Source organism: Ipomoea nil, unplaced genomic scaffold, assembly GCF_001879475.1.
Source record: "Ipomoea nil cultivar Tokyo-kokei standard unplaced genomic scaffold, Asagao_1.1 scaffold1770, whole genome shotgun sequence".
Classification (NCBI taxonomy): Eukaryota; Viridiplantae; Streptophyta; class Magnoliopsida; order Solanales; family Convolvulaceae; genus Ipomoea; species Ipomoea nil.
In genome coordinates, this window is record NW_017618198.1 from 732,835 (window position 1) to 745,479 (window position 12,645).

General features: G+C 34.1%; 2 protein-coding genes across 3 annotated transcripts; one reads left to right on the top strand and one right to left on the bottom strand.

The window, feature by feature from the left end:
* Positions 1–2,863, top strand: LOC109192619 (serine/threonine-protein kinase CDL1-like). Of its 2 annotated transcripts, none has more exons than XM_019343335.1 (5): positions 1–255; positions 963–1,156; positions 1,464–1,653; positions 1,857–2,248; positions 2,337–2,863. In XM_019343335.1, the coding sequence occupies exons 1-5, from the start codon at positions 165–167 to the stop codon at positions 2,601–2,603; spliced, it is 1,134 nt and encodes a 377-aa protein (XP_019198880.1). In that variant the 5' UTR covers positions 1–164; the 3' UTR covers positions 2,604–2,863. The 2 variants fall into 2 exon arrangements, with proteins under 2 accessions (XP_019198880.1, XP_019198879.1); XM_019343334.1 differs by having other exon boundaries at positions 2–255; positions 957–1,156.
* Positions 2,864–3,357: 494 nt separating this feature from the next.
* On the bottom strand, positions 3,358–6,655 carry LOC109192597 (probable protein phosphatase 2C 38). Its single transcript, XM_019343296.1, has 5 exons — positions 6,414–6,655; positions 5,801–6,293; positions 5,138–5,505; positions 4,040–4,276; positions 3,358–3,961 (listed from the first exon to the last, which is right to left on the bottom strand). Exons 2-5 carry the CDS (start codon positions 6,132–6,134, stop codon positions 3,743–3,745), a joined length of 1,158 nt encoding a protein of 385 aa, XP_019198841.1. The 5' UTR covers positions 6,135–6,293; positions 6,414–6,655; the 3' UTR covers positions 3,358–3,742.
* Positions 6,656–12,645: the final 5,990 nt, after the last annotated feature.

Here is a 12,645-nt window from a genome sequence, read left to right on the forward strand (position 1 = left end):
GAGCCCTCTGTCCGAATTTTAATCCATCTCTCTCTGCTGTCTGAAATCCTGTTTGGTCTCCTTCTCTCTCCTTCATTTCCTTTCCCTTCCATTCCCTTCCCGTCTCTTCCTTCTCTGTCTATCTCAAGGAGAGCCACTGACAAACTTACTCAAAGTATACAACAATGGGTTTGTTCCTTTGCACTGGGAAATCAAAGAACAAAACAAAGCAGCAGCAAAGCAATAAGTCCGATGATCAGATCCCATCAACATTAGGTATTTGTATATGCAATGAATAAAGTTGGTTTCTTTTTTGTTAAATTTTCAGTACTCAGGTGAAATTTTGGGTTTGAAGTTCATAACTTTATGTTAGTGTTTCAAAGATTTCATTTTGGGTCTCTCTTTTTTTTTTTTTTTTGGTGTAATATATTTATCCATAAGTATATGGGGAAATGGTTTTCTGCAAAGTTATTTGAATTGGTTTCTTTTGTAGAGTTTATTTTGATGATCTGTGCCAATTTTGGTAGATATAATCTTTTGGCTAATAGTGTGACTAAGAATTGTTATGTGTTTGGACTTTGGAGGATTATGTATACCATAGTCTTGTGGACTGATTTTCTCTTGAAAGATTGAATTTTTCTGCCATTCTTTCAGTTCTGCTGTTTGGGGTGGCATTTTAGATTTAAATTTTCTTTTTGAACCTTTCCATCCTTGATAGAGTCTATGGGTCTGGGGTAATTTGGATGTATTCAATACCATTAAGCCAAAATCTTTTCTTTTTTAAAATTTTGTTGCTTAATTGAATGGTGTGCTTTTAACTGTTTACCTACCTGTCTAAAATCCTGCATTCATTATGTTCTTCCTTGTTTCCTAGAAAACCTCTGGTCTGTGATGGGATTACCTTAAAAAGTGTAGATGTTTGCTTTGGTTGTTGGTATGCTGCATTTTGAAGTTGTTGTTTTTGGTTTGTTTTATAGTTTCAGATAAAGTAAAGCTGGATTCTTCACTGGACGAAAGAAAGGAAGGATCGAAGAATGGAGGTTCGGGTCGTATTGCTGCCCATACATTTAGATTTCGTGAATTGGCTGCTGCAACGAAGAATTTCAGGGCCGACTGTCTTTTAGGTGAGGGAGGATTTGGCAGGGTATACAAGGGGCGTTTAGAGAGCACGAATCAGGTCAGTTGAGTCTATATGTTTGCAATCACTGAAAGCATAGAAAAGCGACTCTTTATTGTACCTAAAAGCCTAAGCTGATAGTTGGATTAAATGGTTATATTACTTTTGGTCTGCCTCTAATACCAAATTGAAGCATGTGCTCCATCTCAACTAAAAGCCTAAGCTGATAGTTGGATTGCGCAATGGTTATATGCTCAACACTTTTAAGTAAGACCACGATGAGCTAAACAAATGCTTAAATATACGGATAATACAGATAGTTTTTTTTACCCATATGAACATTATTTTATTTTATTTTTTGGTATAGATTGTCGCTATCAAACAACTAGATCGAAATGGATTGCAAGGAAACAGGGAATTCCTCGTTGAGGTTCTGATGTTGAGCCTACTTCATCATCCGAACCTGGTCAATTTGATCGGGTATTGTGCTGATGGAGATCAAAGACTATTGGTTTATGAGTACATGCCATTAGGATCCCTCGAGGACCATCTACATGGTACGTTCCATAATTTGTTATTTTGTTATCGCAATCACCTAATCTTATAAGTTCCATAATTTGCTATTTTGTTATTGTTGTCTCGTTGAGCATGCTACTATGAGTCTCGATTGTTGTATGCTTTGTTTGCTAAGTAGCTTCACGATAACTAAATGAAACCCTCGTGGCATCTCATATGTTGTGTTCTTGGTTCATGGATTCAGAGCTTTCGCCTGATAAAAAGCGACTTGATTGGAATACGAGAATGAAAATAGCGGCCGGTGCTGCAAAAGGCTTGGAGTATTTGCATGATAAAGCGAACCCTCCTGTAATATATCGTGATTTAAAATGTTCGAATATTTTGCTCGACGAATCCTATCACCCCAAGTTATCCGATTTCGGGTTGGCCAAATTAGGCCCCGTTGGCGATAAGACCCATGTATCTACTAGAGTCATGGGAACCTACGGATATTGCGCACCGGAATATGCAATGACTGGGCAACTTACATTGAAATCCGATGTCTATAGCTTCGGGGTGGTTCTTCTGGAAATTATTACCGGCAGAAAGGCAATCGACACTTCTAGAGCTGCCGGGGAGCAAAATCTCGTTGCATGGGTAAGAAATAACTCATCAATATTTGAATGCTTACTATAAAACGAGATTGTTATGCTCGTGCGTTTACCTGAACGGCCTAATTTTTCAGGCTCGGCCCTTGTTTAAAGACCGTAGGAAGTTCTCGCAAATGGCGGACCCGACGCTTCAGGGCCAGTATCCCGTCAGGGGTTTGTATCAGGCTCTCGCTGTTGCGGCAATGTGCGTCCAGGAGCAACCCACGATGCGACCTCTCATAGCAGACGTCGTTACAGCCTTAAACTATCTAGCATCCCAGAATTATGATCCCGATACCCAGCCAGTCCAAAGGATTCGCTCGGGCAATTCTACTCCAAGAACAAGAAGGGATGCGTGGTGATAACAATTTTGGTACATAGCTATAAATCGAGGGCCTTTCAACGCGATACTATATCGCAATGCGAGGTGAGATGAAACCTTAGTTTATTTTGTGGTAATGAAGATGGGTTTTCTTTCTTTTGCTGCCCAGAAATTATGTCTGTAAATCCCATTCTGCAGCAGTGTCCAGGCTACAGCTTCAGTCTTTTTCCAATGTGTAATTTTCTTTTCTATCGTGAAAAAGAAAATGAAAAGAAAAAAGTTTTTTCATTCCCTTGACCACATCCACTTTTTTTTTTTTGCATCTTTTAATTTCTTTTATTAATCAAACTTGCCCTTTTTTAGGACTTCTGGGCAATGTTCTCTAAAAAAAAAATTCTGATTAGATGTAAATTCACTCAATTCAGTGAAGCAATGCTCCATTTGGTTATTCATGTTCTTTCCATCCAATAACACATAACATAAAGATAAGATTCAAATCCAATTTTACCTATGCTCGAACCCAATTTTACTTATGCTCAGTAAAGTTCATAACTTTATCGAGTTCAAACAAAGTTTCACCTGTTTGTTACCAAATCAACCCAGGGTTTGGCCACCTCTAACATTGATTCAACAATGGGGTTATATTTACAAGGTTACTTTTTGAAGAAAAAAAAAACATTCAAACCAACTTCAAAAGCTTAGGCCAACAAATGAATTGACCATAGTGAAATCTTAAAATCTTAATATAGTAAAAGTGTAAAAGACAGACAGGAAAGCCATGTGAAGAAAACCAATGATTGAATGCAGGAGAAAAGAGCAGAGTGATAATTCATCAGATTTTAGCCTGAAAAGTCTGAACATCTCATCAAAACTGAACCACCACCCCATTCATTAATTTCATGCCTCACAATATAAGAAAACTCTGCATAGTTTCATGTGCCCATCAGAGCAAACTTTGAACAAATTATGACAGGCATCTTCCCAGCACAATAGTAGTAGTAGTAGTAATAGTAGTAATAATAATAATAAACTAGCCATCTATAGTGAGATCCAAGAAGCAAGCCTATACATATACAAGTTTTTTTTTTTTTTTTTTGATTCAATATTCTCTCTTTAAAAGAAAATTCTCAAGACAAATTTGCGATCAAGGGATAAAGTATGCATGATGAGATTTTTATTCTATGAAGAAGTACCTCCACCTCCTTTTATGGAAAGCACTTGCCCACTGGAGGAACCACGACTAATTAAATTGGAGTCTAGGAACAAAACGATGACAGTGATGTCATCGTGGAAGTGTCTTCTCACGCCCCGGTCTATCTTTTTCAAGTCCGCGTACCTCATTTCTCTTTTCTTTGCAGCTTCATGAAGTGCAGCTTTTATAAGTTTCCTGGCAACACCCTATAGAAACAAGGAAATGTTAGCATACTAGACAACACCGGGAAAAGATGATTTAATACAACAATCAATCAGTCTTACATTGCGGGGGCAGGTGTTGACAATTTCAACCGCCTCTTGGTTGCTAAGATGCTCCCATAAGCCATCCGATGCAAAGATAAGAAAGTGATCTTCAGGGAGGAGTTTTTGAACATGTATCGATGGCTCAGCTTTAAGGATTGGTGTCTCAAAGGGTTCGTCTAGTCTAAACTTAGGCAACAAAGGCTCCCTATTAAACTCCGGTCTCTTGAAATATGCATCGCCAATGGATCTTGAAATCTGCAAGAGAATTTCATATCAGCAGTGTCGTATTCATGAAAATAATGACATATTTTTGAATCAAACTACAAGGGTCTCATTTCAACTCTTTGAAATATTAATAAAGATTTAATGACCAACATTTTCATCTAGTGATTATGCACCAGCAAAAATACCTTGAAGGAAAGAAGGCGCGGGCATTAATTATGCCGGTATATTTAATTAATAACGACAATTCAGCAACGCGTACTGAAATACCCAACATAATGTGCCATGTTCTCATTCTGTTATGGAGGACCATATGTGGCGGTATTACCTAGTGATAAGCTCAAGGATCTAGAGTCCTATCTGATTGGTGGTGATGGAGATGATAGTGACATGGTAACATGAACAGGGAAATTCTTTTTTCTTTTTTTTTTTGAAAAAAAAAAAAAAACAAATTGACAACAACAACCCAAAAAAAGAAAAGGATTAGGTCCTGAATCTTGCAGAACGCTAGTAACTTGCACATGAATTCCAAATTAAGCAAACAATGTTATGGTAAAGTGAAACTAAAATGCCCCTTTTCTATTGGGGGGGGGGGGGGGGTGGGGGGTGGGGGTAGATCACGGGGTGTCTTGAGCAGGCCCTAACGGTAGGAGGCACCTTTAAGACAGTACCATACTCAGACTAATCCACAGTACCATACTCAGACTATTCCATCCCCGTTCGCACCGGGGCCAGCCCAAGGGGCGAAGTGCTGGCCAGATTAGTTTTTCCATACAAGAGGGGGTTCAAACTCCCAACCTCTCTTTAAGGGACAAGAGTGCACGGCCACTCACGCCAACCAAGCTGGTTACCATTAAAATTAGTAGGCGCAAAAAGAAGTTCCAAATAAGTCACCTGTATAAGTCCCTTGACACGCCAAACCTTGTGCTTTAGAACTACAATCTGTGGATCATCGGGATGCAACGACTTAAGTTCCTCCCTAACAGATTCCAAATTTGCATTGTGTTCGTATGACAACTGTATAGCTTTAACATCTTTCAGATGCTTCTCAACTCTTCCTAAAACCGCACGTGAATCCCCAGCATTCGCAATATACAGCATACCATTGCATACAATGCCAACCAAACAACATGATCCCACAGAAGCAATTTGAGGTTTCATTAACCACTGCTTTCTCACTAAGGAAAGGAACTCCTCTTCAGTTTCCAAATATGCTTTGGTTATAACATCAGCTGACATTTCTTGATTTTCCGATGTAAATTCTGCATCACAAATACAACTATCAAGTGAGTCACACACCCAAGAGCAAGCAATCTTGCAAAACCAAATTTAAAAGTTAATCCAAAAAACCACTATATTCTCCTCTTTTGTTTTTTTCCTTTAGGTTACTAATTCTCTAGGTTAGCAAAATCTAGAGTGTGTATTTCTTACCTGGTATAGCAGTAGAGATATTTACACAGTAAAAGTCAGTTTCGTGCTACAACTAGCAAAGGGGAAAAAATGGCATACAAGGAAATTCCGATTGGATAAAGGATATAGCAAAAACGAAAAACATACTCTTGACATTGTTGAAAAGGTGATCACATATGAAATGGGCAGCTTCTGGACCTGCATGGCCATCATAAACTCCAACAAACGTCCCTTGAGGACCCGTCTCAACCGAGCTCAATGACCCTGATTCGAGCTGGCACTGATCCTCCAGTACATTATTTGCTTGAATTACAGCCATTGAGAATTCCCCATTGACATGATGCCCTAAATCTTTATACCACAACAACCCATCCACCCGGCCATTCGGGTCTCCCCCTCTACTACTCCAATCTTGGCCCTCATCCTCAATGGTAGGCCTCCAACAAGGGTATACAATTCTTCTCCATGTAGTAGTCACCATTCCTTACATATTATGCTTGCAATAACCCTCAAGTCTCACCCAAATGACCCAGCAATCACAACACTCATTAAATCTCCCTTACCCCTTATACCCCAATCCCTTCACCTAAAAAAGTTTCAGTCTTTGCGCATATATTAATCGAGGTAAACAGCATTTAATCTGAAAATCAAACAAAAAAACCGGAATCAAACAAAAGGGCAACCCCAAAACTGCATTACAAATTAACAGCACGACACAAAACACACAACCCAGAAATTAAAGAAAGCAAGAAACACATACCCATGTGCAAACAATCAAACGAGGGATCAAAATCAATGCCTTGAATCCCCGCTCCTCAAGATCCCATTTTTATCGTCAGAATTTGCACGATCGGTTCTACTGAGAGAGAAGAACAATTGTTTTAGAATGAGGAAAGCAGAGGAGGGTGGGCGGGGTGGAGGAGGAGTTGTTTTTTCCCTTTTTTATTTTTTTTTGGGTTTTTTCTTTATTGTAAAAAGAAAGAGAGACGGCAAAGAAAATTCTGAAAACAGCGTAAATATAGAGAGGTCAGATGGAGCTTTGAATGAGCTCTTTTCTAGGCAATTTCGGGTCTCCAATTTTATTTTTTATTTCCATCTTTTAAAATAAAATTAATATTTTCTGTTATTTATTTTTTATTATTTTAATGAGTTTAGGGATTCGTTTGACTTTGACCAGCGATAAACCAGTAAGCTACCGCCCTTTTAGGCATACATCTCTCTCCCCCTCTCATTTTATTTTAGTTTCAATGAACACACAAAAATAAATAAATAAAAATAAAGGATATAAAATTCTTGGGATTTTTTTTTTCAAATAATATAATTTTTTTATTCAATGTACTGTTTATGGTTTTGATTTATTCATAAGAATGTTGGAATCTTTAAACTCATTAATAGTTATCCAAATTTTAGTCATTTTCATATTTAAATATTCACAATTTTGTTATCAAAAAAAATATTCACAATTTTAAGTTATTACCAATTCTTTTTATTTTTTAAAATTATACTGTTATGATAGACATACTCTCCTTGAAACGAGATTCATATTATTTCCTCACAACAAAATTACCTAAAAATGAAAATAAAATGAAAATATTAATTAACTTTATTCTTCCATCATACAAGGTAAAACACTTTGTAATCTAATGCGCCATTTTATTCTCTATACACGATTGATGTGACTCATCCGCATGGGCAACTCAACTGCTCATAGAGATGAAAAGTTAGAAGAATGACAAGGGATCGAGTCTCACCAACGACAGTGTGGGAGTTACCTCTTAAAGTAAGGGGGCTTTGAGTTATCATGATCTCCAAAAAGGGAAAAATGGTAACATTTTTTTATTACTTTTAGTTAGACTTTTTTTACGCGTGTGATGACTTTAATTTATAAATAAACTTTTTTTTTAAAATCAAGTATCATACATCTACCATCCACAACAAAGTCACTACACATGATATGACAAGTTTTAATAGTTTTTTTTTTTTTCAAATGTCAATCTATTAGTCACATCAAGACTCAGCGTGACTTTGTTGTGAGTAATAGATGTAGAGATTTCTAGAGTTCTAGCATTTTTCTGAATTTAATATAAAGATAAAAAAAAAATTATTTTTTCAGAGTTATCCTAATTGTGATAATTAACCAGAAAAGTTTAAGTAAGAAAACAATAAAATAAATGTGAAATTTGAAAGTTTACATATTTCTCAAGGTTTAATCTCATAAAAACTCTAATATATATATATATATATATATAAAGGAATGATAAGGAGAAGAAGAAGAAAAAAAAGAATATGTTTAGTTCAATCACATTATTGTTGTTCATTGGACTCCAGTCATGGAATTTGATTTCCTAATGTTGTTTGCAGACTATTGTACTGAGCCATTGAAGTGAATTTATCTAATATACACCCATGAACAATGACTATGAATTTCTCTCAGCATCTAATAAATAAATAAAATGAATTTGATTCAAGTCACTTGATGGAATTAAGGCATTTAAAGATAGAAAACCAAAATTAACGAGTAGCAACATCTTGAATTTGAAATTTATTAATGGAGTAATAAATGCTAGATGAATTCTTTACTTCAATAACAATTCAATTTTGAATTTATTGGAATTTTGTAATGATTTTTATATGTCATTGGATTCATTGGGTACAGTAAAAAATATAATCAATTGTTAGGATTACAAAATTTTGAACTCATGGTAAGGACCAAGTGCCATCTAAAGGATCTTCATGACAATTGACACACTTGGCAATACAACATCATGACAATTCACACATTGAAAAGATATCGAGACTAAAAGATATCGAGACTACAACAATGTTATATTCAATTTGACAAATCTAAAAAATAAAGAAATTCACAGGTATGGGTGGTGTGGATGTGGAGATGGACTCACAGGTTGTTTATTTTTCCCTTCACGCAACTTCTTTTGATTCTACTTTTGGACTACTTATTGATGATGTAAAAGAATTAGCATCAGTGATAGATGATGTTAGATTTTCTTTTGTTAAACGATCTGCATTTGTGCCGCTCACACATTAGCTAGAGGGGCGAGTTCAACTGCAGGTTGTGGAGAGTGGTTTGATGTCCCACCTCCTTTTCTTGCAACACATCTTCTTCGTGATTTAATGCATTAATCCTTTTTCTTCAAAAAAAAAATGAAGAAATTTTAAAATAACCACCATTGTTGTATTCATTGATCATATACGTAAAATACTTATTGTGCATTCAATTAAATATATTATAACTAATATAAATTTATAATTCATTTTATCTTCTAAACTCAACTTACTTAGATTAAAAGCATAATCAGCATCAACCTTGGCAACAAAAACACCTGATATATAGGATGTAATCATTGTTTAAAAAATGTTTATGCACAAAGTGACAAACAATTTAACTCAAAGGTTAGTATCAATTCGATCAAAAATAATAATATACACACAGAAAATCATGTACTACACTCATTCATACTAATTTCCAAAATATGAACTTGAAAATGAACATGTGCAAAATGGATGTGGAAATTATTGACGAAACTGGACACGTTACGACATCAGTATTCGGATTACCTGCAGAATTATTGTTGTTACTATCAAGTAAACAAGTTATGAAAATATAACAAGAGGTATTACTCATGAACCTTATACAAAAATAATAAATATTAATATTTTATTCAATACTTCCACATGAACACATGTAGGAAAAAAACTAACACTGCAAAATATCAATAGACACTTGCAAGATCAAGAATTCATAGTACAACTAATATCTCAGTCATATACGCAATAAGGCAAATCAACAACTTCTACACCATAATCTAATTGCATAACGCTGTCATCTATGCTACCACCACTACCAGTAACCCAATTGTAAATGACACACTACCAAAAAAGATGAAGATGACAAACAGTGAAAATGAAGACAATGACAATGATACCCAAAAGAGAATTAAGAAGACTTAGAGAAATTCAAACCAAAGTAGTATTTATTTAAACTATCATTTTTAGACTATCAATTTTACAAAGTTGCAAACATTTATTTTAGTGACAATTATAACGAATCTACTGTATTATCTTGCATTCATATACTTTGAATTACCTATTTAAATAAACAAATTCGGCATTCAATTACTTATGTATGAACTTCTCTTATATAATCTTGCATTAATCTATTTTGAAATATTTATTTAAGGAATAAGGGTCAAATAGGCCATCGTACTGCACAGAATAATGCAATTAGGCCACCAAACCTAAAAAAGTTACAATTAGATCCCTAAACTAACCATTTTCTTACAATTTGTCTATTTTGTAAGTTTTCTAGGTTGCTAGCAGGTCACTTTTAATTTAAAATATTTTTAAAAATATTTATTATTTAAATAATTATTTTAAATTAAAAAAAAAGATACAGATCGTCTCCGACCATGGCCGGAGACGTCTTCGTCTCTGGCACGAATCCATGGCCGGAGACGGTCTGTTTTTTTTTGTTTTGTTTTGTTTTGTTTTTTTTTTTTATTTTTATTTTATTTTTATTCTAAATAATTATTTTAAATAATAAATATTTTTAAAAATATTTTAAATAAAAGGTGATCTGCTAACAACCTAGAAAACTTACAAATTAGACAAATTGCAAGAAAATGGTTAGTTTAGGAATCTAATTGTAGCCTTTTTAGGTTCAGTGGTCTAATTGCATTATTGTGTGCCGTTTGATGGCATATTTCACTCTTATTCCTTTATTTAAATATAAACATTGGACATTAGCACATTCGTGCAATGTGCGTGTAAAATTAGTATTAAAATAAAAGATAATACATTATGCCTCTTCCTTGTCTAGGTTAGGATCGATACGAGTTCACAACACCTACAATAGCAACTTGGGTTGGAAATATTGAGAATATTTAAAGTATAAGATTTAGAATAAATCATACACACAATAAGATAATTTTGAAGAAATTTTTTTCTATATTGACAAAAAGATATTACAATATGTGTTACAAATTAAATATAACTCCCTATCTCTCTCTAGGGATACTTTGTTTAGTTTGTTATGCTAAGTTTTGCTATCTAATGGGATGTGATATCTTACAATGAAGAAGGATGGCCAAGTAAATATTAACCGTAAAATTGTGTGCCTTGAGATTTATAATTCTTGTTGCAAATATTTAATGCAAACTTACTCTACATTTGACTTTTTTTTTTTTGAAAATACTCTACATTTGACTTTATTCTTCACAAAGACAATTTATTAAATACAAACGTACTCCACATTTAACTTTATTCTTCAAAGTCCATAGACAATCTAAGGCTCGAAAATATGTCGGTTTACATGGATTATAAATTTGACAATCATTACAATAGGTTGCAATTATTATATATAAATCTTTCATGGTATATATATAGAGTCTTAGACATAAGAAATTACCATTGAAAAAGAGTGTGAATTGAATAGCCTAAATTGACATATTTCTTCCATTTGTTTGGACCGCGGAATGTTAAGACATCTAGAATGTCGTCCCGCTGCCATTCACTCTTTTGCTGATCAAATTTGAATTGTAGCTTAGACTTCAATTCATTGTTGAATATAATGCTGCATGTGATAAGGTATGGCGGCATTCATAGCTAATGTTCACAGCGTACTATACCTAACATAGCACCTCCATCAATTAAGCTTCTCAATCTGCGTGATTATCATTTATAGAAAAGAAACTAAAGAATATATTTATTTGCATATTTAGATGACATGTAGTGCTCAAATGATATGTAGTGACTCTCCATATGGGAGGTTATGGGATCGAGCTTCAGGGGAGGCGGTGTTGACCCTTTGTGCTTCAACATGTTGAGAAAATATAAATGAACAGATACTACAATGTAATAGTCTTAAAAAAAGATGAATTTAAGAGAAAAAATTGATCAAACATTTAGTTCGGTAACGACAAGGTTCTAAGTTCGATTTCTTGTGCAAGCTGTTTATTAGTCTTCTTGGTTTACTTGAGTTTCTTGCAAGTTAGGATAACAAGATTGATTATGGGCTTAATTTCCCATTTATAACTTACTTTTACAACTCCACTAAAAAAAAATAAAAATTCGTAGCCACTATCTTAAGGTGCGCTTTAAATGAAATCCGCTCAATTGTCTTAACCGATAAACGATTACAAGAAGATAAATCAGTCTATATTGCCTAGCCTAGCATGCAGCTCCCACGCAAATGTTATATTATGATATTATCTATTGAATGTATGTATAGTTAGATTAGCAAATAACACATGATTCCATACAAAGTTAGAGCAAAATCTAGCTGAGGTAAACTCACTATAACATTAAACTCTGCTGAATTTTACTTTTAATAATAATAATAGTAATAATAATAATAATAGTAATAATAATAATAATAATAATAATAATAATAATAATAATAATAATAATAATAATAATAATAATAATAATAATAATATTGTTATTATTATTATTCATTTAGTTAATGAACTTAATTTGTGAGCCCAATTATGGGAAATCTCGCATCATTCATAAACCCAATATTTGGAGTTTGGGCCGTCAAGATTTGCATGGGCCTAATGATCTTGGTCTTCGTATGCACCCTTCATGTGTGGAAATTGCAATTCAAACAATTAAGTTAGAGTGGGTGCAAGCTCTCAATCAATTAAATGGAGTCTTCTCTTTTCATTTAATCCATCAAGACATTAAACATATATTGAGTAAAATTTTCAAGTGTTAATTTTTTTTTTTTCCTGAATAATCAATGAATTGGGCTGCTCATACGATCGGTAGGCAGTCCATTTCTAAGACGGATTATTCGGAGTGGTTTTTTAACCTTCCTTCTATCATTTGTAATGTATTGTTTTCGAACTTATGTTGAATATAAGTTCATTCTTCCAAAAAAAAGTTAGAGTGGACCGCAGGGTAGATTAAGTTCGTTAAACCCATAACATTATAAACATATTTTTTTTTTTTCCTTTAGATCTTTTAATATT

Bases quoted from the DNA above. Each gene is read 5' to 3' on its own strand.
- LOC109192619 (XM_019343334.1), top strand. From the start codon at position 165: ATGGGTTTGTTCCTTTGCACTGGGAAATCAAAGAACAAAACAAAGCAG. The intron at 256-956 runs GTATTTGTATAT...TTTGTTTTATAG, and splicing joins TCAGATCCCATCAACATTAG to TTTCAGATAAAGTAAAGCTG. The intron at 2,249-2,336 runs GTAAGAAATAAC...CTAATTTTTCAG, and splicing joins AGCAAAATCTCGTTGCATGG to GCTCGGCCCTTGTTTAAAGA.
- LOC109192597 (XM_019343296.1), bottom strand. From the start codon at position 6,134: ATGGTGACTACTACATGGAGAAGAATTGTATACCCTTGTTGGAGGCCT. The intron at 5,506-5,800 runs GTATGTTTTTCG...TTTGTGATGCAG, and splicing joins CCTTTTCAACAATGTCAAGA to AATTTACATCGGAAAATCAA. The intron at 3,962-4,039 runs GTAAGACTGATT...TTGTTTCTATAG, and splicing joins TCAACACCTGCCCCCGCAAT to GGTGTTGCCAGGAAACTTAT.